Source organism: Salminus brasiliensis, chromosome 10, assembly GCF_030463535.1.
Source record: "Salminus brasiliensis chromosome 10, fSalBra1.hap2, whole genome shotgun sequence".
Taxonomy (NCBI): Eukaryota; Metazoa; Chordata; class Actinopteri; order Characiformes; family Bryconidae; genus Salminus; species Salminus brasiliensis.
Genome location: NC_132887.1, coordinates 9,324,231 through 9,352,200, shown reverse-complemented (window position 1 = coordinate 9,352,200; position 27,970 = coordinate 9,324,231). Strand labels below are relative to the sequence as shown.

The 27,970-nt window shown below is 36.9% G+C and overlaps 1 protein-coding gene across 1 annotated transcript; it reads right to left on the bottom strand.

The window, feature by feature from the left end:
• Window positions 1–80: 80 nt before the first annotated feature.
• On the bottom strand, window positions 81–27,742 carry LOC140564601 (M1-specific T cell receptor beta chain-like). Its single transcript, XM_072690197.1, has 10 exons — window positions 27,700–27,742; window positions 27,294–27,599; window positions 19,969–19,972; window positions 9,924–10,014; window positions 7,046–7,061; window positions 6,241–6,381; window positions 1,487–1,864; window positions 1,236–1,259; window positions 965–1,068; window positions 81–769 (listed from the first exon to the last, which is right to left on the bottom strand). The coding sequence occupies exons 1-10, from the start codon at window positions 27,740–27,742 to the stop codon at window positions 752–754; spliced, it is 1,125 nt and encodes a 374-aa protein (XP_072546298.1). The 3' UTR covers window positions 81–751.
• Window positions 27,743–27,970: the final 228 nt, after the last annotated feature.

Sequence of the window (27,970 nt, the reverse complement as noted above, 5' to 3'; positions counted from 1 at the left end):
CCTGTCTGTCAGTGCTGCTGCTGTGTTTGAATAGAGAGGGTGGTTTCATTTATATGGTCAGAAATCCACACAGATACACATATAAGCATTTGATTTTAATAGAGTTTATGAAATAAAAACATAACAATGTCAAGATATTGCAAAAAAGCTTTGGAAATGTGCTAAAACAAAAGAAATTGTACTTGATTGAATCATAAGAAGCATATTGATGATATCATTTTAATTCTATTAATATTATATAAGACGTTTTTGACATAAATTCTTCTTACACTGACACTAAAATAAGATCAATAGATGCTTTTTTCCTTTTTCTGTAAAACGACCACACGGTTTTGTACTGACAGCAACAACATGTGTTGACATTATAAAAAAGAGAAGTAACATTTTAAAAATAAGATGCTTCAAATGGCTCTTCAAGCGAACGGCATAGAAAAAACACTTTTGCTTCCATAAGGAATCATATTTGTGCTAGAGATGTGTGAGTTCTTCAAACCTGTAAAAGCCTCCACACACTCACACTTTCCTATTTTATACATGATTCTTTTTTAAACCATTCAAAGCATTTTAAAAAATCTAGTCAGGAAATAAAGCTGCTGACAAATAGAATAAGAGTAATCTGTATATATTCAGACTTATAATATTCAGCTGTTTAATATTCAGGCTTTTATACACAGAGCTTGTGCTAAAATGAGGTCAACTCTGGATCCTCTTCTTTCATGGGTCACTCAAGATCACACTGGTCTGATCTCCTTTACTTTGAAATGAAGCCCTGTGCAGCAGAAAACAACACGTCCATATGATCACACATTGGCTTTTTTTAAACACTTGAAATGCTTAATTAAGCACAAACAGTCAAGGCCCTACTTTTGAGCATGATCAACCAATAATGAAGTGATTTAGCACATAATCACAGCGTAGTCACATCAAAACCCCTCATTACAAACAACAGATCTGTTCAGTTTACCTGTCTTCTCATGATCACCAGGATGAACAGGCAGTAGAGGAAGCTCTTGGCGATGAACATGCCATAGGCCAGCATTGTGACCCTTCCTGACTTGAGGAATATTTCTAAAAGCAGAAAGGAGCAAAAAATTAATCCCAGTCCTGACTATGCAAAATGTGGGTTGCACATGATGGTGCGAAAATTGACAAATACACATCTAGTATGCTGTACTGAATGAAGTGCTCTAGCACCATGACTCTGATGTGTGTGATTCTTAGAAGTCAGATCTTACCTGCATTGTCTGCACCATCAATACCTTTAGAAAGAGAGAATATTTTACTATATTTGCAGTAGTTTTTGTTAGTAAATAAAACAACAATCATAACAATATTCTCACTGCTAATAATAATACATAAACTGATAATAATAATAATAATAATAATAATAATAATAATAATAATTATTATTATTATTATTATTAATAATAAGAAGAACAAAAAACATGTTGATAATAACAATGGAAAGAAAGTAAAGAACTCATACGTTTAATTGCATTTATGGTATCCCATGTATACACCGTCTCTGTTTTTTCAATTGTTCCATCTTCTTTGATAATAGGTTTCTGGAAGGTGACATTACAACTGAATATTGAGCCTTTAATCCACTTTTTGAAGGGGACACTCAGTCTGCTGGTGATGTGATATGACGTATTGTCTTTATTTGGTGTGGCTTTATTATCTGTTGCAACTCCTGTGGTTACATTTTCTTTATCAATTTGCCAGAACACAGAGACATGGTCCGGGTAAAAGTCCTCAGCTACGCACACCAGAGTGACCTTCTTCTTCCAACACTCTTCTGATTTAGAATGATTTAGTACATTAACTTTGGGTTCCTTGATATTTTCTTGCTTTACTTTTGCATCTGAAATGTAAGCAACAAGACATGTTATTAGTTATAATGTTCACACACACACACACACACACACACACACACACACACACACACACACACACACACACACACACACACAGTGCTCTGACTAACAAAGCATATTAATGTCATTAAATAACTTTAAAACTTTACATTTAAAACACTTAAACTTGCTGTTGGAGATGATTAAAAAGATGAACAAGATGATACTCAATGTCACAGTAATTTAGTTTAGAAGCACATAAACAGTGGCTGGTCTGTTCTGTTAAATTGAGCAGCTGCAAATCTAATTTATTTGTTTTATAGACATTTCTTTATTGATAATTTATTTTGATTGATTCACACTTTTGGATTTCAAATCAATAAAACATATGTGTCCCCAAATATCCTCAAACAAACACACATCTAGTTCTTAGCTCTTAAATAGCAAAAATACGAATGTAAACCATAATGTCTCCATACTCTCTCTGTATTTTATTTTCATTTTTACATATATTTTTATATATTTATGTATATTTTATTTATTTAAGTACTGCTGTCTGGGTAAAACTGGGTCCTTGGGTACCACAATTTCGTTCCACCCCATGTACCACATGTGATGCGAATGACAATAAAGTCTCCTTGAATCCTTGAATCCTTGAATCCTTATGTCCACTGTCGCTCCAGACAGTGGTGCACTGGACTAGTTTAATTGCTAGATTTGTGTTTTTGTTTTCAGTGAATTCAAAATCACACATCGTCATTTAAAACCTTTTAGAGAACAATAATCAATGTTATCTATGATTCACTTTTCACCAACCAAAATAACAATAGTTTGATCTCAGAGGTAGACAGTCTGTAAAAACACAGTAGTCCATGAAGTAACAGTTTAGGGATAGGTTAACATTTCAATAATGCATCTACTGTAAATGTTTCTCTGGGGAACAGATCTCGTAAGTAAGTACAATAATTACAGTATGCAAATGGCCTTTTTCACTTATATTATACACTCTTAATCTCTTAAGAGATGATATATAAGAACAATCTCTATCATTTACATTTACATTTATGGCATTTATCACAAACATGATGGACCCCAAACTGGTTCCTCTATATTCTTCCTCTATTTTTAAAAGTGTATTCTGATCATAACATAATAAGAACCAGGGGAAGTTGTTGAATGTGTATAGTACTATGCAGAAATCCTAACATCTTCATATTAATTTAAGAAAAAAGAACTAACTGTTTTACCTTAAATTAACCAATTTTTAGGCAAGCAGATCACTATTTTCTTTTTAATAAAAGCGCTTATTTTTGTTATGACTGTTATTAAAGTACATCAGGTGAGCTGCTGGTGGAACTGAACACATCAACACAGTGTCTGCAGTTCACAGAGTCAGTCAGCACCCAAACCTGTTCTCATAAAAGCTTTATTACAGTGCTACATATGAACAGTAATGTTTGCTGAAATGTAGAAGAGCCAGGAAATTGATCATTAAATCTAACACAAATATGTCTATATTAGACTGTTCTGAGAACCGATTTATAACAAAAATATAGAAGACCACTTTAATTAAACGCTATATGACTGCATTACACTTAAAATGTTAAAACATTTTGTGAGCAATGCAATAGAAGAACCACTTTTGTTTCTGTAAAGAATCATAATTATAATAGAGATGCTTTAAAGACTTAATGATCCTTCTCTTCATGTAAAGGTTTTCCACCAATTTGTGAAGGTTCGTCACAGTCACACATCTTTATTACAAGCATGGTTCTTTAGAGAACCAAAAGCTGTTCTTCTCCTCTAATAACCTGTTGAAGCACTATTATTTGTAAGGGTGTACAGTACAGACTACTCATATACTGGCTCATTGCTGATATTTATTAAGTAGAAATGTTATTTTAGCTGATCATGTGAGCCCTCAGTATATTCATTCTTTAACCATCAATCTGATAATACAGTTGTGTGCTGAGCTCAGCTGCCTCCCTAACAGGAAAACCACGAGCAATTTTCTGAGAAGCTACAATGATCTAATTTTTACACCAGCTTAGAAATGCTCTTAAGGGATCCTCCTATACATTGACTAGAATTACACATGAACTATATGATCACATTCATAATATGAAGCACATAGTAATACTTATCTTTCTCAGTGCAGCACTGCAATATTTTACAACACGTCTACAGGACTTACAGTAGTAAAGTTTCTACATTTGTATCCTATTTCTTTTAGCCTTTTATAAACATAGTTCAAACCACAGTGCCACGACATACTTGTCTGAATTGAAAGGATGAGCTCAGTCTTACCTAGAACAGTGAGTTTGGTGCCCTGGCCGAAGTATGCAGGTTGAGTGTTCACACTGTACCACAGCTACAGCAAAACACCCTGCTCTACTTATGCCAGAATATCTTTTACTACAGTTCTAAACTTCATAATTGTAACAATTGATTTGAATATTTACTGAATATTTAGAATTAATAATCTATGAAGAAAATACTTTGTTGTTTAATTGAACTCTTTAATTGAACTGAACTCTACCCTCTATACCATTAGTTAGAAACCTAACAAAACATATTGAGACTGTAAATGCTTTATTTATCTATCATTTTTCAGGAAAAGCCTTCATAACACTGCTAATGAAACATAGTATTGCTCACAAAAGCTTTAACTAGATATAAATGTCTATCTACAGCATGAAATGAATAGATTTTACTTATCTTTGTGCTGTAGTGAAGAAACTCTTACCTAAGACTGTGAGTCGAGTGCCAGGACCAAACACAGCTTTGTCATTGTAGCACAGAGTGCATTGGCTTCACATTATTGCAGCTCTTATTGCAACAAAACACTCTCATTTACTGTTACTGTGTGGTATTATGCTCTATTACTGCAAAATGACCAGCTAATATCCAGGGTACAGCTCTTCAGTACAGCAACAGTATACTTTTCATACAGTTTCACAGACTCTCTAAAATCTACTGTCTGTTATCCATTCAGTATAACTGTAAGATCGACCAATTCAAGATAATTACACAAAAGCTTTACACTGAAATGTATGTATTTCCTACAAGAATAGACTTCTTACCTATCACAGTCAGTTTGGTGCCACTGCCAAAGTAAGCAGGGTTGTAGTTGTTCACATTGATATCATGCTAGAGACAAAACCTGCACTACTCTCACGTCCTGACCTCCTAATATAATCAGCAATAAACAACCCATAGCTCCAAAATCATCATTTTGAATGACAGTTGAAATATTAAAGTGAATTTTGGCTACCTTGTTTGTAACACTACTGCAAGAGAAGAAACAAAGATGGATCTGCCATCAAACATATAAAAAATACCCATTGTTTAAGTACCCTGCAACATTTCAAGAAGCATGGCTCCCAAAAACTTTACTGTACTATATATATATATATATATATATGTGAAACATAGCATTTCTTACCAAGCACTGTTAACTTTGTCCCTCCACCGAAGTAAGCCTGAGTGGCCCCAGAGGCACAGCACACAACTGCACTAATCAAATTGCCCAGCCAGCAGCCAGAAACTCTCTTTGTCTCATGCTATTTATTATATCTGTAAGTTACTGTATCATGTCTGTAAAGTATTGGTCTTGTTTATCAATGGCTTTACTCTGGATTTTGATTAGCTAATCAGTAGAGAAGGTCCGTTTCAGTCTCTTCAACAAATCTTAAATTGTTAAGGCCTGTCTGGACCTTCAGAAATGTCCTGAATAAACATGTAACCCTTCAATATCACACAGTATAAAAAGCTTAATTTAAACTTTCTCACCTATTACTGAGAGTTTAGTCCCAGCACCGAAGTATGCAGGTTCATAGTTGTCACACTGACTCTAGGCTGCTTGTAAAACCTCAACTCATCTGGATTAACTACACTAAACAGATATGATGGTGCTGCAGCAGCTTTCTCCATATATTCATTTATGTAAAGTAATAAATGTTACACTAATGAAATTACACTACTTGAAATACAGCATTATGCTTTCTCAAACAGCAATGTTCAGATAACCTTCACTTCTGTTTTTTAAGGCAACCAGATAGTACTTACTGACCTGGAAAAATAAATGTATGCATCTATGCTGTTATGCAATTTTACAAAATATAGACTAGGAGTTCAAATTTTCCTTACCTAGAACAGTGAGTTTGGTACCTTCTCCGAAGTATGCTGGTGTATTTGAGCACAGAGTTGCAAGGCTGTATCTTAAATATCTACTCTACAGCTTAGACCACTTCATTGCTAATTCATTTAACTCAGTTTATACCCGTCTTTGCACTTAATCATGTGTTTGCAACAACAAAACATATTATCACTAAATACAGACAGTTGGACTAGTTTTAAACAACAGGAATTTGAAATTTCTTACCAAGAACAGTTAATTTTGTTCCTTCACCGAAATAAGCCTGACTGTTTCCATAAGCACAGCTCTGAATTGCATGGGCTATACTGCATGACAGACCAGCTTGTTTTTGAGCATTTTTCAGGATTTGCTTTGTTTTTGTCTGTTCTTTTTAAAATGTCGACACCTATATTCTATCTACATTTCTTTCCTTCAATTGAACAGTTAATAACTATTGAAAAATTACAAATAAAACGTCTTACCAAGGACTGTTAATCTTGTACCTCCACCAAAGTAAGCCTGATATCCACCAGTGGCACAGCATGCACATTCACTAATGAAATTACCCAGCCAGCATGTTTCATGTCCATTAACACTACTTTTGCCCTAAGCTTTATGATTTTTGTCTATTACTTATCCTTCATGTCAAAACATGCCTTTATTGTGACTACTACTGAGGCCTCTGCCAAAAAGGACATTTTGTTTCTGTGAGTTTTGAAAGACAATTCTCTCAAAAATACCCCTCATATACACAAAACACTGCCTGGAACATCAAGAACATCCTGAACAAGCTTGTATATAAATTAGACATTTCTTACCAAGGACAGGTGAGCTCAACAAAGTTGACTAGAGACTATTTTGAATTGCCTGGTCTATAATATCCAAGACCAGCTTGTTTTTGAGCAGAACTGTTTAGGAATTGCAACATTTCTACCTGTTCTCTTTAAAATTTTGCCATCAATTTTTTCTAGTTTTTTTCTTTCTATTAAACAGTTGATTCCTATTGAAAAGTGAACATAACATTTCTTACCAAGGACTGTTAATCTTGTACCTCCACCAAAGTAAGCCTGAAGTCCACCAGAGGCACAGCATGTACATTCACTATTGAAATTACCAAGGCAGCTTGTGCCATGTCCATACAACACTACCTTTTGCCCTAGATGTCATGATTTTATCCATCACTGATCCATCATGTCTAAAACATGTCTGTAAGGTTTACCATGCCTCCATTCTGACTATTACTGAGACCTCTGCCAAGAATGACACTTTGTTACTATGAGTTTTGGGAGACAAGAAGGTAAGTTGTCTGGAGTGGTTCGAAAATCAAAAACAGTTGATTCATAATGAAAAATGAACATAACATTTCTTACCAAGGACTGTTAATCTTGTACCTCCACCAAAGTAAGCCTGACGTCCATCAGAGGCACAGCATGTACATTCACTAATGAAATTACCCAGCCAGCATGTGCCATGTCCATACAATGCTACTGTTAGCCCTAAGCTTTATGATTTCTGTCCATTACTCATCCATTATGTCTAAACCTGTAATGTATGTCTTTATTATGACTATTAACATTTACCAAAGACCCATTTCCCTACAAATTACCCTCGCATACACAAAACACTGTGTGATATATCAAGCACAGCCTGAATCAACATGTAAATAAAATCTCTTACCAAGAACAGTTAATTTGGTTCCTTCACCAAAGTAAGCTGGAGTGGTTCCCAAAGCACAGCAAAAGGGCTTGCTGAGAAAACTATTTTGAACAGCATGGTCTAGGCTGTTTCTTTTTTTCTACAGCAATATAAAATAATTACTTACCAAGAACAGTCAATTTGGTGCCGCTACCGAAATAGGCCTCATAATTGGCACAGCATAGAGCCATCATGTCAAAAAGTGAGTCTAGACTTTTACTTATCATTTTACTGCCCATGGCAGACATTCATTCTATAATAGAGTATATCGTTACATTACTGTCTTGTAAGGCTAATGTTAATGTGAATAACATTTTGCACTTCTCAAAGCAAAATGCACTTCTTCAAAATAAGGAAACACAGATCTTACCTAAAACTGTTAGTTTTGTTCCAGCGCCAAAGTATGCTTGATAGCCTTGAGTCACAGTATGAGTGTGTGAACTAATTTCCTAGGTCTGCCTTTAGTTAGTTTTATAAACTGTTCTCATATATTTTCTCATATATTTACATTACATATAAGGGTTTTCTGAGCTATCAAAAATTCATTGATATTGACCTGAACCACAACTACTTTAAATGGTCTATCAGTAACTGAAAGAGCAAATCATTTTCTTTACTGACTGATACCCCAAACATGCCAAATTTTCACCAATAGAATAACGTTAGTATTCCCAAAGTAATTTGATGGAGAAAAAATATTCTTACCTAAAACCGTCAGTTTAGTTCCAGCTCCAAAGTATGCTGGATTACCATAGTCACAGTATGAGTGCATTAGCAAATTTCCCAAATCTCTCTAATGCTAATCTCTGGAGCCTGGTATGGTGAATTTTCTATTGCACTTGCTTTAACAGTCAAGCTGGTTCTATTTGGTATTGGGTTTACTGACAGAAATGAATAGATATAGACCTAAACCACTGCAATTTATAGTTATAATATGAAATTAGCAACTATGCACATAAAAACACTTTCTCCACTGCCTAACCCTCCACATGCTCTTAATTGTTCATCACTAATAAAGTAACATTAATATTAATGCCATTAATGGCCAAACATAAGGAACTCAAACTTTCTTACCTAAAACTGTTACTTTTGTTCCAGCTCCAAAATATGCTGGCTCAGCATTGTCACAGTATGAGTCCATGAACTAATTTCCAGATCAACCTAAAGCTAATCTTATGCACCTGATACTACTTTTAGACAAGTTGCTACTCAAAATAAATGCTTCCTCAGTTTGACTATAGCTAAGCTTAGATTTAGAAATGGGTAATCATAGACCTGAACTTAAAAATCAAGTGAACTTACCTAAAACTGTCAGTTTTGTTCCAGTTCCAAAGTACACTGGATTAGCAGAGTCACAGTTTGTATATGTGAACAAATTTCCCAGCTCTCTAATCTCTTAAGGCTAATCCAACACGCCTGAAAAATGTGTGTAATTTACTTGATTCAAGTGCAAATGAATGAATATACACTTAGTACTTTGTGCTAATGTAAGAATTAAACCATGTGGAACTGATGTTGATATTTACATTTTTTTTGTTTGTTTTGCAGCTTGATACTCAAACTTATTAGTTCAGGACTGCTGCCTTTCACCTCCTCAGTTCTATGGTATGTAAATATTTGTTAACTAAAATTTAGTGATTAAACTGTTTGAACTTACCTAAAACAGTCAATTTTGTTCCTGCCCCAAAGTATGCTTGTTCACGACTGTCACAGTATGAGTGTATGAACTAATTTCTCAGATGTTTCTAATGATAATGTTCATCATATTTAATGATGTATTAAACAAATGTAATTTTGTCAGTTTGGTCATTTTAAGAACAAAAACTTTCTTACCTAAAACTGTGAGTTTTGTTCCATCTCCAAAGTATGCTGGATAAGTGCCGCTCACAGTATGAGTGCATAAACTAATTTCCCAGATCTCCCTAAAGAATTTACACTACATATATATGTAATTTGGCCATTTATATAAAGGCAATCACCAAAACTATGTAATGTCTGAGAAACATTTACTTTAGATTTAGAAATTCTAAAATCAAAGGTCTGAACCAGGAAATCTCTCACAAACTACAAGTTAATGATTGAACTGTTTGAACTTACCTAAAACAGTCAGTTTTGTTCCAGCTCCAAAGTATGCTTGAGCACGGTTGTCACAGTACGAGTGTGTGAACTAATTTCTCAGATCTTTCTAATGCTAATGTTCATTTTATATCATGACAAATGAAACATATTTAATGTTTGGTCAGTTTGATAATTTTAAGAACAAAAACCTTCTTACCTAAAACCGTCAGTTTTGTTCCAGCTCCAAAGTATGCTGGATAATTGTTGCTCACAGTATGAGCGCATGAACTTAATTTCCCAGATCTCTCTAATGTATCAGTTTACAAACCCATTTTGCCACTGACATAAGGACAATCTCTTTGACTCTCTAGTGGTTAAATAAAATGCACTTTGGACATAGATTTTAAAACAATCTAAAGATCTGAAGCAGGAAAATTCACAAACTACAAGTTAACAACTCAACTGCTTGAACTTACCTAAAACTGTGAGTTTAGTTCCAGCTCCAAAGTATGCTGGATACTGTTGCTCACAGTATGAGTGCATGAACTTAATTTCCTATTTCTCTCCAGTTCCCAAGCCCATTTTGCCATTTGTATAAAGACAATTACTTCAACTTACTTAACTAAATAAAATGCACTTTGGACGTAGAAATTCGAAAAGCAAAGATCTGAACCAGGAAAATTTACAAGCTACAAGTTAATGTGTGAACTTCTCAACCTTACCTAAAACAGTCAGTTTAGTTCCAGCTCCAAAGTATGCTTCTCGATTGTCACAGTACTAGCATGTGGACTAATTTCTCATCTTACTGATACTAATCTTATGAACCTAATACCACATTCCAAACCCATTTGCTGTAACTTTCAGGATTTGTGACTTTTACAAGGTAACCCCTCTCAGTTCTCCAATCAATCAATGAAAAGCACTTTGGTTTTAGGTTACAGACTGGTGTTTTTCTTACCTAGAACGGTGAGTTTGGTGCCGGCTCCGAAATATGCTGGCCAGTTTGAGCACAGAGTTTCCAGGCTGTATTCTAAATGCCTAGTTGTAAGTGCTACCCTTTGCAACACCATTTCAAGCACTTTTCATATTTAAGAAATTTACACTAATGCTGCTTTAACAAATCACAAGCTAAATGTTTACAAAGTGAACAATTAAATCAGGTGAACCTACCTAAAACGGTCAGTTTGGTTCCATCTCCAAAGTAAGCTTGACCAAGGTTGGCACAGTATGAGTGTGTGAACTAATTGCTCACATGTCTTTAATGCTAATCTCAATCAAGTTTCATCATCAACATACTTATTCTGACATCATTTTAAGACCAGAATCTTTCTTACCTAAAACTGTCAGTCTTGTTCCAGCTCCAAAGTATGCAGGAGAAGTGGTGGACACAGTTTGAGTCCATGGACTAATTTCCTAGATCTGTCTAATGCTACTTTTTAATGTTGGTATGAGTTAATTCAGTAGAACTGTCACCTCAGCTATTTTACTGCTGATTTGTATTTATATTTTTAGAAATTCATAATTAAGGAAACTTGAAATCAGCTGAACTTACCTAAAACAGTCAGTTTAGTTCCAGCTCCAAAGTATGCTTGATTAACAGAGTCACAGTATGTGTGTGGGAACAAATTTCCCGGAGCTCTCTAATGCTAATATTAAGAGACTGATATCTAGTTTCAAACACATTTGTTGAGACTTTTTTGAAGAAAATGAATGTGGATTTATGGCACTATAGCAAGAGGATTTAGCAGTTAATTATTGTAGACCTGAACCAGGAGCATTTCAACAGCTACAAGTTACCAATCCAAAAAGTTTAACTCACCTAAAACAGTTAGCTTTGTTCCACCTCCAAAGTAAACTTGAGCAGCATTAGAATCACAGTAAGAATGTGTGGACTAATTTCCCAGATCTCTCAAATGCTCATTTTTTAAACTGATTAGCTGCAACTCTTAAAATGTAAACCACCTCGTTTAATCATGGCTAAGTGAAAATTCACTTCTGATTTATGAACTCATGATCATAGACCTGAACCGGGGAAATTTCACAACCTACTACTAATAAAAGTTAATACTTAAATTGGCTGAACTTACCTAAAACAGTCAGTTTGGTTCCAGCTCCAAAGTATGCTTGCGAGCCAGTGTCACATTGTTAATCAGTGCTCCAAAATAGGCCTCAGGCCCTGATAGTATTCCATCACAAATCACTGAAATAAGAAATGATGCTTATCCAGAATAATGCTCATTTTAAAGCCACTTGAATGCAGATCTTGCACTAATTTTAAATACGAAAATGATGAGGTTGACCAGTGTATCCAGCCCTGAGCCACAAGAGTTAAAATTTTACACAATAGGAAAAATGTGTAAATTAATCAACAGTTGGAGGAGAAAAAGAAAAAATGAATGTCTATAAGTCTGTTAACTTAGAAGGTGAAGTTAGAAAGTGAAATCGAGGGCCTGTCCTGGTTTTTTGGTGCACTGTCGCTAACAGTGGGATGGTGGGAGGTTTTTGTACGGCGGCTCTATGGAAGTGTATCACCGTGCCCCCCCTGTCCCCACGGTGCTAAAGCATTATACAAAAACAAAAGTGCTCTTTCTGCCTCTCACCAGTCCTCCCCCCACCTCGCTTTATCTACATTTCTCATCGTACAATGTGCACAGTTTTAATTTTGTCAGGTGCTTTAGGAGGCAATGTAATCTAAACTGAATGTTGCTATTTCTGTAAGTACTGAGAAATCGGGCAGGTGCATGTGTGTTTTGCCACCCAAAAAAGTGTGTGTGACATAAGGACTCCACCTACATCCTCCTGCAGTGATGATCAAAGGGAAGAGCGGTTACAGTATCTTCAGCATCCATGCTGACTATACCAGGAGATGGAGACACAGAAGACTAATAGGAAAAACATTCATTTTCTTGTTGCTTTGCTTGTTACCACATTTTTATTATGATTATTGTTATTGTTATTGTTATTGTCATTATAGTTATAGTTATTATAGTATTTGTATAATACATCTCTATGCTAAATGTAATGTACTGCGTATTAATGTAAAAAGGAAGTCACAAACCCCCATTAGAACACATTGCAAACACTCAAACACATTGTTTCAACTCTATGTGAATCCATTGTTTAGGGTAATAGTTCAGTATAAAATGGCCCAATAATTCCTCGGTAATGTGCTAATTAAGCCTTACCTGAGCATTAACTCTATTGGAAATTAACTGACTGCATGTTACTACATAATCTTTTTCTTATTAAAGCTTAAATAGCCTTTTATAATATAATGCAAATCATTGTTGCTGTTACACAATGCCAAACATTTCTATTGGTCCATTCATCTTGAAATTGTCACACAACAAACTTTCAGATTCACATTTTAAAAGTGAAAAAACAAAATATGCAAAAATGGAGATACAAATGTTTTTGCATAAAATAAACAATATGGTTATTATCTGGCTGCTCAATACAAAATTGAGCATTTTAGTGAGATAGTTATTTATAATGTAATTTATAATGGTGTGTTTTGTTGGAGTTCTCAAGTATTGTAGTCTCGATACCCTGAATTAATGGTCAGTCTTTGGGAAAGAAGTTTTTATCTCAATACCAGATGAATACAAGGCCTTCTTTTTTGTGAGAACGCTGTAGTTAAATTATAATTAGTAGATACTAACTTGATAAGTTAGCTACCAAGCTGTTGACTTGAGTTAATAAGGGAACTACAATGAACACCTGACATGCTGTTCAAAACATTATACTAAATAACACACAAAGAAAGTTTCTCTGTACAAAAGTTTATTTATAACAACGTTTTAATGAACAGTTATTTACAACTACTCCCTTGTTAGGGCTGAATATGTGAATTACATAGTTATTATAATTTGGTAGAGGGTAGACATTTATTTTGGTAAGGTTTGGATTAAAGAACCATATTGCTTCTGCTCAACCATTCAAATTCGACTGGGTGGTTGATATTGTGGTTGTGATACTGTGGTTGTGATATTGTGGTTGTGATATTGTAGTTGTGATATTGTGGTTGTGATATGTTGTGGTTGTGATATGATGTGGTTGTGATATTGTGGTTATGATATGTTGCGGTTGTGATATTGTGGTTATGATATGTTGTGGTTGTGATATTGTGGTTATGATATGTTGTGGTTGTGATATTGTGGTTATGATATGTTGCGGTTGTGATATTGTGGTTATGATATGTTGTGGTTGTGATATTGTGGTTGTGATATTGTAGTTGTGATATGTTGTGGTTGTGATATTGTGGTTGTGATACTGTGGTTGTGATATTGTGGTTATGATATGTTGTAGTTGTGATATTGTGATTGTTAAAATCTGAAGCAGGCCATTCATTCAGAATTGGAAAATCCACTGAAAAGATTTAACTTAATGTTCTTTGATCTGGTCAAAGATCAAAATGTGCACAATTAGCTTCTGTAATCAGGTATTAATCACATATGACACAGAAAACAACACTTAATGTGTATATTAATCTGTATTAGAACTTGTGTAATATGCATACTGTAATCCTTACTGCACTGAATGTGCCTTTTCATTTTCATGTCAAAGGAGAACTGAACTTAACAGCTAATGTGCAAAACCAGCCCAGTTTCCTCTGTTAATGGCTTCACATTTTCTATCACTTTACACCTTGCATCTTGCCTACCTCTCATAAACACTCTAATAATAACCACAGCATAGCTATGTGTAGAGCCTGAATTGAGAATATGACTTCCTTGTGTATTATTTATAGCTGCACTGTAGTTTAGTTCCCACTTTCATCCTGCAGAGGTCAGCATAAGATCTTTAATCCACTGTATGAGAATGTAATTATATCATATAATATCTGCGCTGCTCTTGTTAAAAGCTGTTTAACAGCACTCTTCTCATAGATCTCAGGTGGGTGCACTACACTGATTTATACCTTCATTAGGGAAAGGTTTGTTGATGTGCTATCTTTCTCAGCTTTATGGTTGGAGCATGATACTGTTTAAACCCCTTAACTAAGGTGTATTACTCAGTAACTGCAGGGGCTTCTTGGTAATAAAGTTTGTAATTACCCTTCCAGCCTGCCAGCGAGCCCTAGGCTGTTTAAGGGGTTAACCAGTCCCTCAGCCTTATGCTGCTCCTCCTCAGCGAGGAGAATGCTGAGGTTGTTGTTCAGCTGTAAAGCTCAGCTAACACACTGTGCACTACTGGCTGCGCAGAAATACACAGCTGAGTCTTCAGACTCCAGCTTGTGTATCTCTAGCATCGCCTGTTCCAGCTCAGGACGGGTCATGGAGTATTTAGTCTTATTGAATGGTGCAACTATCTGAGACGTGCCTTTGCCAAACGACAGAGCAATAAGGTCTATTTCACCCAGGTTCCCCTGCCTGTACCAGTACATATAGTAATAAGTGCTGTCATTATGTTCACACCCCACTTTCACCGATTCACTGTAGTTCTTGATGATCAAAGTAGGATCCTGGGTTACAAATAATCCTCTTGAGGATTCTGTAAGAGGAAAGACTGCTGTTAAACACAAGAGTCAGGATCAGTTTAAATGACGCAGAACTGCTGGCCTTTTAAGAAGTTTATAAATGTCTTACTTATGATGAAGATCAGCACAAACCCAACGCACAACAGACCCATGATGTGTAGAGATAAACTGACTGGTTGCCTCTTTGTGTTTCCCATCTTGTCATTGCTCATAGATAACAGGAAATGACATCACAAGAATACAAAAAAAAAAAAAAAAACATACAGAGCAAGCTCATTGTATCTCCACAATGTTGACTTTACTTTCAGTGGAAGTCAGTAAGAGCATTTCTATTGGTTAATTCATGACATTCATGACATTTTGACACATACATATACATGGTTATATTTATGCATATACACAGCTGTTTATTGTTATTATTGGACATCATTCTTATTTATTCCATTTTTGTATTTCCATATTATTTTTTGCTAATATCATCACTGTCACACAGAAACACACAAAAAGAGAGAACAAAATGTAACCATAACCTTTATTGGAAGTCAATGTAAAAATATTCATTTTGGAGCATATGTCAAAATGCCAAAGCGTTTTGTGAACACTTAATAATTACCATAACTTCTTACACATACAGCAACAATCATAATGATCATCATCATCTGTTTCTGTGCATCTTATAAGTTTCAACAATAACTTAACAAATGCAAAACAATTGCATATGTGAAATACTGATATCTAATGTGTTAAATTGACTGAATATTGCAACAAGCTCTCAGAGGATTGGTACATATATCACTAAAGTGAACCCCAAGGAAAAACAATCATGAAGATATTTTGTACATATTTTATGATATACAACAAGCTCTTGTTGATACACACTGTAAACACAGCATGTAATGTACTCGAAAAAGAACTGAGAAAACAGCAGCGCCACAGCATTCTGCATTTTCTCAGTTATGGAGCTTCTTAAAAACACAACAGATGGAGATTATATTATTGAATATTACACAAAGCTAACAAAGTCTCAGACAACAAGATCACTGTTCACTGAGACATAAAAATCAGAAAAACAACAACAAAAAGGATAAATAAAATTGAGATGAATCCAGTAACTGCATATTTGCTTTGCATTTAGTAAAATTAAGTGACTGAAAGAGAATTGAGAAGGATAGCCCAGACTAGTAGCCCAGACCCTGAAGATCTGTGTTGTGAGTGCTTGTAGGAGGACGTATAGATATAGATGTTTAGCAGTCAGGTGCATACATGTTAAGACCCTGACAAAGTGATTGATAATCACTTTGCTAATGAAACAGGTTGTAATTCCTGCACAATTCACCCAATGTGTATATAAATGCCCTTGTGTCTAATGTCTGTGGCATATAAGAAGCAAGACATTGAGAAATCATGAAAAAGATTTTGCATTTCATTAATAAGATTTTCTTTACTTATATGCATGGTGTCAAACCTTCATGCCCTGTTTCATCTCAATATTCTGCTTGTTGGCACCTGTGAAGTATGAACCACGAGTCCAGGTGTACATCACCATTATACACATTACACTACTGTAGAGGTTAATGACTACATGTTAAACTGATCTGAATTACTGTGCCATACTTGTAGCACAGACGTATAGCGCTGAGTCTGCAGCCTCCAGATTGTCAATCTGCAGCGTGCCCTTCAGCACCTCTGGACGAGTCATTGTGTATTTCTTAGCTTTATCAAATGGTGGCTCGATGCTCTTACTACCTTGGCCCATAGAAAATGCCAGCAATTCCAGAGCTGGTTTCTCTCCTCTCTGTCTGTACCAGGACATTCTGTAGTAGTCATTGTTATCTTGCTCACATTGTAGTATCACGGCTGAACCATGTTTGGCAAATATTTCAGATTCCTGAACAATGTTGAGTCCATTGGATGCATCTGTGAAAAAAATAGGCAGATGACACTGTAAAATGTTAATCATTGCTGCTAATGTAATTTGATCATTTGTAAGAGTTGCTACTTTCTAAGTATCATACTAGGAATTTAACAGGTCTATGTCATACCAATTTGAAACAATCAGACAATCAAATATCTTACATATTATTGAGAGAAGTAAAGTTAAAGTGAAAAGCAGAAACCCCATTCTGTTGAACACAGCATTGAGCACAATTAGTAAGCATATCTGAAACCCAGAGAGCTGAACAGCTTATCTTGCTGGTTGTAGGTGCTCCTCCCACACAGCAGTGAGAAATGGGCTGTCCCAAATATGTGCCAGATACTCGTTTTCAATGAGGCCCTAGTTTTTAAGAAGCCTAATGGTAAGCAAGGTGGACCAGCAAGGACTAGGCTAAAAGTTCAAATCCCAGGATTAACTGGATGTAATGGGTTGTAGCAGTGGGCAAGGCACTTTACTACCCTTTACTTGAACAGATTGAGCAGCTCCCAGAATCTGTGAATTTTATTGAATAAAATTTGGATCAATTCTTGCTGTGTAATTGTGGTACAAGTGTGCCACAAATGAATGTTTGTACATTATACCAAGCTATGTAGATGAATATCTTTAATGAAAGAGAGAGAACAGCAAGATCATAAATGTTTAATGGGCCCTATCATGGAAAACTTAAGAAGTGAGAAGTAGTCGTGGGCAGTATGACAGTAATACCGTTTATCACAGTACTTTTTTAAATGTTGATGTAACTCTAAATGAGGATGATACTTCACAATTGTGACATTATAGGCTCATTCCCACATGTGCATTTAAGAGAGCCACAGGGTGGGGGCACTGTAGGAGCTCACTAATTAGTGATGTTAGTCTGAAAACAGATTGGGAAAAAAAACAAGCCCATGCATCGCTGAGGTCGACTGAAATATGGAGAAAGGAAGATCCAGTCTACTAAATGTGCCTAAAAAGGTGGAAAACATTTCTAAGATCGTTCACTCAACTTTGTACTCTCAGATATGAGGCTTTATCCTCTAAACCTGGTCTGTGCTGTGGTGCTTAGTGTGTTAGCTAAGTTAACTTATCTAAGCTTTCATAGCTGGCTGCCGATCTAAACACAGCAGAACTGGTCTCAATTTGTTGGTCAACAGTAGCTGCCCTGGGATGTCTGATACTTGGTGGAGCTAATGAAGCACTGGCTAGCTCAGCAGGTGGGCTACAGATCCAAAACCATGGGGAAAAAAAATCAGGGTCTCCATTAATTGCAACAATGAGCCTTGGGTGCCCCTGACCCTGTTGACTTTTCACCAGTTGTCCATTCTTAGACCACTTTTGGTAGGTACTGACCACTGCATAAGACCATAAGACCCACAAGACCTGCTTGATGTTTTAGTGATGTTTTTTGCCTGGTGTTTTTCTGACCATCTAGCCACAATAGGTTCTTATTAAAAGTGTCTCAGTTTCTTATGCTTGCCTATTTTTCCTACTTTTAACAGGAATCACCTTCAATAGCTGATTGTTCACTAGCTGCCTAATATAGTCATCCTTTGACGGATGCCACTAAAGATAACCAGTGTTTCTAACTTTCTCACCTGTGAGTGGTACTTATGTTATGGCTGAGCTGTGTCAAGCCATGGCAAACACTGTAAGTGGACCTCATTGAAAAAGTATATATAATAAACATTACTAACATTATGAATGGCAATTTGGATTGAAGTAATGGTTAGAAAGACAGCTGGTTGAGGATCAAAGTGATCTGATATTTCATATTTATATTTAGTGTTTAGTTATTAATGTTCTGTATGATAAAATATAATTTATTTATATCATTGCTTGTTGTTCTCCAACTCCAGGTTCTACTTGGGGGCACCTGCAAAGTATGAACCACGAGTCCAGGTGTACATCACCATTATACACATTACACTACTGTAGAGGTTAATGACTACCTGTTAAACTGATCTGAGTTACTGTGCCATACTTGTAGCACAGAAGTATAACGCTGAGTCTGCAGCCTCCAGATTGTCAATCTGCAGCGTGCCCTTCAGCACCTCTGGACGAGTCATTGTGTATTTATCAGTTTTATCAAATGGTGGCTCGATGTTGCTGCTACCTTGACCAAAAGACAAAGCCAACAATTCAAGGTCTTGTACTGATTTTCTGTACCAGTACATCCTCAAGTGGTCAGTCTTATCTTGTGTACAGCGAAGCGTCACAGATGATTTCTGCAGCACAAATGATATTTTGGGTTCCTGAACAATGTTGACTCCATCAGATGTATCTGTGTAAGATGAGTAAAATTGTAAAATGTTAAAACTCTTAAATGTAAACACTGCTGCTCATTTAAGGCAGTATCATGTAAGGTGTTTTCATTCCTAAGTTATTAAAAGTACTTACAGATTGTTAGAAGTAATGTTAAAGTGACATGAAGAAATCCCATTCTGTCTAACCCAGCGCTGAGGCTTTGAGCACTGTTAGTGAGGAGCTCACTCTGAAGCACAGAGAGTTGAACAGCTTTTCTGGGTGGTTGTCAAGGATCCTCCCACAGAGTGATGAGAGCTGTCCCGAACACTAATGATGAAGAGGATTTTTCAGTTTTACACTCCTGAACATATAGGTGCTATAAATGGTTCTTAAAGTGAAGTCATTGAAGAACAACTTTTCCCTTAAAGAATAATTTAAAAGACATGTGTGTAAGGTTGAAGAACTTTTGTTAAAGGGTTAAAGAACAGGGAGTTGATGTAAAGTTTTTTATCAGATTAAAGGTGCACGTATTTGTCACTGTACAGTGTACACTGTACAGCAAAATGTGTCCTCTGCATTTAACCCATCTGGTAGTGAACACACTCACACACACATGTGTTAGGGGCAGTGAGTACACACACACACCCAGAGCGGTGGGCAGCCAACTCCAGCGCCCTTTACCCAGAGAGGGTAAAGGGCCTTGCTCAAGGGCCCAACAGTGGCAGCTTGCCGAACCCGGGAATCGAACCCACAACCCTGTTATCAATATCCCGGCGCTCTAACCGCTGAGCCACCACTGCCCCAAGAGACGCATGCGCCTCTTTTACAAACATGGTTCATTATGGAGCCAAATGTTGTTCTATGGCATTGCTCAAAGAACCAGTTCCAGAGCTTTAGGTCAAGGTGGCCCCAGTCTAGTCTAACATAGACTGCAAGAATGATCACAGAGATATCTGTATGTATCTGCAGAAAGCAAATGTGTTTATATTGAGGAATAAATGAAAGCACATCTCAAACTGCACAGACTAATTACATACCATGCAGAAATGCTTTATAGTTTAGAAATGGATGTATACCGGTCAGTTACAGAGACATTGTAATAAGGAACTAGCTGCAAACTAAGGTCTGTACACAATTAGGGATCACCTTAAGAATGTGTGCTTGTAGCTTGTGGATAAAGATATTTTATAAAACTGTGACCAGCAAAACCCTGAGTATTTAAAGAGCTCCTATTATCCATCCATCCATTCATCCTTTGATCCGTCCATTTTTTTTTATCAGTCAGGATTGTGGTGGGATCAGAGCTGACCTAGAATCATTGGGCACAAGGTGGGAGAACCCCTGGACAGGGTGGAGGTCTATCGCAGGGTACCACCCACTCACCCATTCACTAACACACCAAGTGGGCAGTTTTATATGGCCCATTCAACCACCAGGTTAGTTCTGTGTGATTTGAATTTTCTATTCCTCTGATGTGACAAAAACCAACTAGTTTACATATCTCCCACTATTCAGCCCACCACGGTTTAACCCCACCCATTCATAACTGCAGTTCTCAGGGTTGTTTCAGCTCTGAGAGCTTTTAAATGAGGCAAAATACAGGAAAACCAATAAGAAAAGAGTTCATTTACATGATATCCTTCAAAAAACACAGTAACATAGACTGCCTTTCTAATTCTAACAGATGAAGAGAAAATGGAAAAATAAGACCAATTTTGGATAAATGTTAAATGTGGCCCTAAAAGAAGAACATAGAATATGAGAAGTAATTAGTATTGGAGTAAAGGTGAGAAAGAAAGCTGGTGAAGGATCAAAGTAATGGGAGCTGATATTTCGTGGTGTTTATAGTTATTGATGTATTGTCTGCTACAGTATCATTTATTTATATCGTTGCTTGTTGTGCTTCAACTTCATGTTCTGCTTGGGGGCACCTGTGAAGTATGAACCACGAGTCCAGGTGTACATCACCATTATACACATTACACTACTGTAGAGGTTAATGACTACCTGTTAAACTGATCTGAGTTACTGTGCCATACTTGTAGCACAGAAGTATAACGCTGAGTCTGCAGCCTCCAGATTGTCAATCTGCAGCGTGCCCTTCAGCACCTCTGGACGAGTCATTGTGTATTTATCAGCTTTATCAAATGGTGGCTCGATTTTTTGACTGTTCGGGGCACCAGAAAAAGCCAGCAATTCAAGATCCTGTTTTTCTCCTGATTTTCTGTACCAGGACATCATGAAGTGGTCAGTCTTATCTTGTGTACAGTGTAGCGTCACAGATGATTTCTGCAGCACAAATGATATTTTGGGTTCCTGAACAATGTTGACTCCATCAGATGTATCTGTGTAAGATGGGTAAAATTGTAAAAGGTTAAAACTGCTGCTCATTTAAGGCAGTATCATGTAAGGTGTTTTCATTCCTAAGTGATTAAAAGTACTTACAGATTGTTAGAAGTAATGTTAAAGTGACATGAAGAAATCCCATTCAAGGATCCTCCCACAGAGTGATGAGGGCTGTCCCGAACACTAATGATGAAGAGGATTTTTCAGTTTTACACTCCTGAACATATAGGTGCTAAAAAATGGTTCTTAAAATAAAGCCATTGAAGAACAACTTTTCCCTTAAAGAATCATTTAAAAGACATGTGTGTAAGGTTGAAGAACTTTTTTTTGCAGTTGATGTAAAGTTTTTTTTTTTATCAGGTTAAAGGTTCTTGAGACTCATGCGCCTCTTTAACAAACATGGTTCATTATGGAGCCAAATGTTGTTCTATGGCATTGCTCAAAGAACCAGTTCCAGAGCTTTAGGTCAAGATGGCCCCAGTCTAGTCTAACATAGACTGCAAGAATGATCACAGAGATATCTGTATGTATCTGCAGAAAGCAAATGTGTTTATATTGAGGAATAAATGAAAGCACATCTCAAACTGCACAGACTAATTACATACCATGCAGAAATGCTTTATAGTTTAGAAATGGATGTAGACCGGTCAGTTACAGAGATATTGTGATAAGTAATTAGCTGCAAACTGAGGTCTGTACACAATTAGGGATCACCTCAAGAATGTGTGCTTGTAGCTTGTGGATAAAGATATTTTATAAAACTGTGACCAGCAAAACCCTGAGTATTTAAAGAGCTCCTATTATCCATCCATCCATCCATTCATCCTTTGATCCGTCCATTTTTTTTTATCAGTCAGGATTGTGGTGGGATCACAGCTGACCTAGAATCATTGGGCACAAGGTGGGAGTACCCCTGGACAGGGTGGAGGTCTATCGCATGGTACCACCCACTCACCCATTCACTAACACACCAAGTGGGCAGTTTTATATGGCCCATTCAACCACCAGGTTAGTTCTGTGTGATTAGAATTTTCTATTCCTCTGATGTGACAAGAACCAACTAGTTTACATATCTCCCACTATTCAGCCCACCACGGTTTAACCCCACCCACTCATAACTGCAGTTCTCAGGGGTGTTTCAGCTCTGAGAGCTTTTAAATGAGGCAAAATACAGGAAAACCAATAAGAAAAGAGCTCATTTACATGATATCCTTCAAAAAAACACAGTAACATAGACTGCCTTTCTAATTCTAACAGATGAAGAGAAAATGGAAAAAATATGAACAATTTTGGATAAATGGTAAATGTGGCCCTAAAAGAAGAACATAGAATATGAGCTATGAGAATTTGTATTGGAGTAAAGGTGAGAAAGAAAACTGATGAAGGATCAAAGTAATGGGAGCTGATATTTCGTGGTGTTTATAGTTATTAATGTATTGTCTGCTACGGTATCATTTATTTATATCGTTGCTTGTTGTGCTTCAACTCCAGGTTCTGCTTGGGGGCACCTGCAAAGTATGAACCACGAGTCCAGGTGTACATCACCATTATACACATTACACTACTGTAGAGGTTAATGACTACCTGTTAAACTGATCTGAGTTACTGTGCCATACTTGTAGCACAGAAGTATAACGCTGAGTCTGCAGCCTCCAGATTGTCAATCTGCAGCGTGCCCTTCAGCACCTCTGGACGAGTCATTGTGTATTTATCAGCTTTATCAAATGGTGGCTCAGTTTTTTGACTGTTCGGGGCACCAGAAAAAGCCAGCAATTCAAGATCCTGTTTGTCTCCTGATTTTCTGTACCAGGACATCATTAAGTGGTCAGTCTTATCTTGTGTACAGTGAAGCGTCACAGATGATTTCTGCAGCACAAATGATATTTTGGGTTCCTGAACAATGTTGACTCCATCAGATGTATCTGTGTAAGATGGGTAAAATTGTAAAAGGTTAAAACTGCTGCTCATTTAAGGCAGTATCATGTAAGGTGTTTTCATTCCTAAGTGATTAAAAGTACTTACAGATTGTTAGAAGTAATGTTAAAGTGACATGAAGAAATCCCATTCAAGGATCCTCCCACAGAGTGATGAGGGCTGTCCCGAACACTAATGATGAAGAGGATTTTTCAGTTTTACACTCCTGAACATATAGGTGCTAAAAAATGGTTCTTAAAATAAAGCCATTGAAGAACAACTTTTCCCTTAAAGAATCATTTAAAAGACATGTGTGTAAGGTTGAAGAACTTTTTTTTGCAGTTGATGTAAAGTTTTTTTTTTATCAGGTTAAAGGTTCTTGAGACTCATGCGCCTCTTTAACAAACATGGTTCATTATGGAGCCAAATGTTGTTCTATGGCATTGCTCAAAGAACCAGTTCCAGAGCTTTAGGTCAAGATGGCCCCAGTCTAGTCTAACATAGACTGCAAGAATGATCACAGAGATATCTGTATGTATCTGCAGAAAGCAAATGTGTTTATATTGAGGAATAAATGAAAGCACATCTCAAACTGCACAGACTAATTACATACCATGCAGAAATGCTTTATAGCTTAGAAATGGATGTAGACCGGTCAGTTACAGAGATATTGTGATAAGTAATTAGCTGCAAACTGAGGTCTGTACACAATTAGGGATCACCTCAAGAATGTGTGCTTGTAGCTTGTGGATAAAGATATTTTATAAAACTGTGACCAGCAAAACCCTGAGTATTTAAAGAGCTCCTATTATCCATCCATCCATCCATTCATCCTTTGATCCGTCCATTTTTTTTTATCAGTCAGGATTGTGGTGGGATCACAGCTGACCTAGAATCATTGGGCACAAGGTGGGAGTACCCCTGGACAGGGTGGAGGTCTATCGCATGGTACCACCCACTCACCCATTCACTAACACACCAAGTGGGCAGTTTTATATGGCCCATTCAACCACCAGGTTAGTTCTGTGTGATTAGAATTTTCTATTCCTCTGATGTGACAAGAACCAACTAGTTTACATATCTCCCACTATTCAGCCCACCACGGTTTAACCCCACCCACTCATAACTGCAGTTCTCAGGGGTGTTTCAGCTCTGAGAGCTTTTAAATGAGGCAAAATACAGGAAAACCAATAAGAAAAGAGCTCATTTACATGATATCCTTCAAAAAAACACAGTAACATAGACTGCCTTTCTAATTCTAACAGATGAAGAGAAAATGGAAAAAATATGAACAATTTTGGATAAATGGTAAATGTGGCCCTAAAAGAAGAACATAGAATATGAGCTATGAGAATTTGTATTGGAGTAAAGGTGAGAAAGAAAACTGATGAAGGATCAAAGTAATGGGAGCTGATATTTCGTGGTGTTTATAGTTATTAATGTATTGTCTGCTACGGTATCATTTATTTATATCGTTGCTTGTTGTGCTTCAACTCCAGGTTCTGCTTGGGGGCACCTGCAAAGTATGAACCACGAGTCCAGGTGTACATCACCATTATACACATTACACTACTGTAGAGGTTAATGACTACCTGTTAAACTGATCTGAGTTACTGTGCCATACTTGTAGCACAGAAGTATAACGCTGAGTCTGCAGCCTCCAGATTGTCAATCTGCAGCGTGCCCTTCAGCACCTCTGGACGAGTCATTGTGTATTTATCAGCTTTATCAAATGGTGGCTCAGTTTTTTGACTGTTCGGGGCACCAGAAAAAGCCAGCAATTCAAGATCCTGTTTGTCTCCTGATTTTCTGTACCAGGACATCATTAAGTGGTCAGTCTTATCTTGTGTACAGTGAAGCGTCACAGATGATTTCTGCAGCACAAATGATATTTTGGGTTCCTGAACAATGTTGACTCCATCAGATGTATCTGTGTAAGATGGGTAAAATTGTAAAAGGTTAAAACTGCTGCTCATTTAAGGCAGTATCATGTAAGGTGTTTTCATTCCTAAGTTATTAAAAGTACTTACAGATTGTTAGAAGTAATGTTAAAGTGATATGAAGAAATCCCATTCTGCCCAACCCAGCACTGAGGCTTTGAGCACTGTTAGTGAGGAGCTCACTCTGAAGCACAGAGAGTTGAACAGCTTTTCTGGGTGGTTGTCAAGGATCCTCCCACAGAGTGATGAGGGCTGTCCCGAACACTAATGATGAAGAGGATTTTTCAGTTTTACACTCCTGAACATATAGGTGCTAAAAAATGGTTCTTAAAATAAAGCCATTGAAGAACAACTTTTCCCTTAAAGAATCATTTAAAAGACATGTGTGTAAGGTTGAAGAACTTTTGTTAAAGGATTAAAGAACAGGGAGTTGATGTAAAGTTTTTTATCAGGTTAAAGGTTCTTGAGACTCATGCGCCTTTTTTACAAACATGGTTCATTATGGAGCCAAATGTTGTTCTATGGCATTGCTCAAAGAACCAGTTCCAGAGCTTTAGGCCAAGGTGGCCCCAGTCTAGTCTAACATAGACTGCAAGAATGATCACAGAGATATCTGTATGTGTCTGCAGAAAGCAAATGTGTTTATATTGAGGAATAAATGAAAGCACATCTCAAACTGCACAGACTAATTACATACCATGCAGAAATGCTTTATAGTTTAGAAATGGATGTAGACCGGTCAGTTACAGAGACATTGTAATAAGGAACTAGCTGCAAACTAAGATCTGTACACAATTAGGGATCACCTTAAGAATGTGTGCTTGTAGCTTGTGGATAAAGATATTTTATAAAACTGTGACCAGCAAAACCCTGAGTATTTAAAGAGCTCCTGTTATCCATCCATCCATTCATCCTTTGATCCGTCCATTTTTTTTTATCAGTCAGGATTGTGGTGGGATCAGAGCTGACCTAGAATCATTGGGCACAAGGTGGGAGTACCCCTGGACAGGGTGGAGGTCTATCGCAGGGTACCACCCACTCACCCATTCACTAACACACCAAGTGGGCAGTTTTATATGGCCCATTCAACCACCAGGTTAGTTCTGTGTGATTTGAATTTTCTATTCCTCTGATGTGACAAAAAAAAAAACTAGTTTACATATCTCCCACTATTCAGCCCACCACGGTTTAACCCCACCCATTCATAACTGCAGTTCTCAGGGTTGTTTCAGCTCTGAGAGCTTTTTAATGAGGCAAAATACAGGAAAAACAATAAGAAAAGAGTTCATTTACATGATATCCTTCAAAAAACACAGTAACATAGACTGCCTTTCTAATTCTAACAGATGATGAGAAGTTGGAAAAATAAGACCAATTTTGGATAAATGTTAAATGTGGCCCTAAAAGAAGAACATAGAATATGAGCTATGAGAAGTAATTAGTATTGGAGTAAAGGTGAGAAAGAAAGCTGGTGAAGGATCAAAGTAATGGGAGCTGATATTTCGTGGTGTTTATAGTTATTAATGTATTGTCTGCTACGGTATCATTTATTTATATCGTTGCTTGTTGTGCTTCAACTCCATGTTCTGCTTGGGGGCACCTGCAAAGTATGAACCACGAGTCCAGGTGTACATCACCATTATACACATTACACTACTGTAGAGGTTAATGACTACCTGTTAAACTGATCTGAGTTACTGTGCCATACTTGTAGCACAGAAGTATAACGCTGAGTCTGCAGCCTCCAGATTGTCAATCTGCAGCGTGCCCTTCAGCACCTCTGGACGAGTCATTGTGTATTTATCAGCTTTATCAAATGGTGGCTCGATTTTTTGACTGTTTGAGGCTGCAGAATAAGCCAGCAATTCAAGATCCTGTTTTTCTCCTGATTTTCTGTACCAGGACATCCTCTGGTGGTCAGTCTTATCTTGTGTACAGTGAAGCGTCACAGATGATTTCTGCAGCACAAATGATATTTTGGGTTCCTGAACAATGTTGACTCCATCAGATGTATCTGTGTAAGATGGGTAAAATTGTAAAAGGTTAAAACTGCTGCTCATTTAAGGCAGTATCATGTAAGGTGTTTTCATTCCTAAGTTATTAAAAGTACTTACAGATTGTTAGAAGTAATGTTAAAGTGACATGAAGAAATCCCATTCTGTCTTACCCAGCGCTGAGGCTTTGAGCACTGTTAGTGAGGAGCTCACTCTGAAGCACAGAGAGTTGAACAGCTTTTCTGGGTGGTTGTCAAGGATCCTCCCACAGAGTGATGAGGGCTGTCCCGAACACTAATGATGAAGAGGATTTTTCAGTTTTACACTCCTGAACATATAGGTGCTAAAAAATGGTTCTTAAAATAAAGCCATTGAAGAACAACTTTTCCCT

Coding starts and splice junctions, on each gene's coding strand:
- LOC140564601 (XM_072690197.1), bottom strand. CDS start 27,742: ATGGGATTTCTTCATGTCACTTTAACATTACTTCTAACAATCT. Junction 1,865..6,240: donor AACAAAATTAACTGTTCTTG/GTAAGAAATTTC, acceptor CTTACATTTCAG/ATGCAAAAGTAAAGCAAGAA. Junction 1,260..1,486: donor TACCATAAATGCAATTAAAC/GTATGAGTTCTT, acceptor CTCTTTCTAAAG/GTATTGATGGTGCAGACAAT.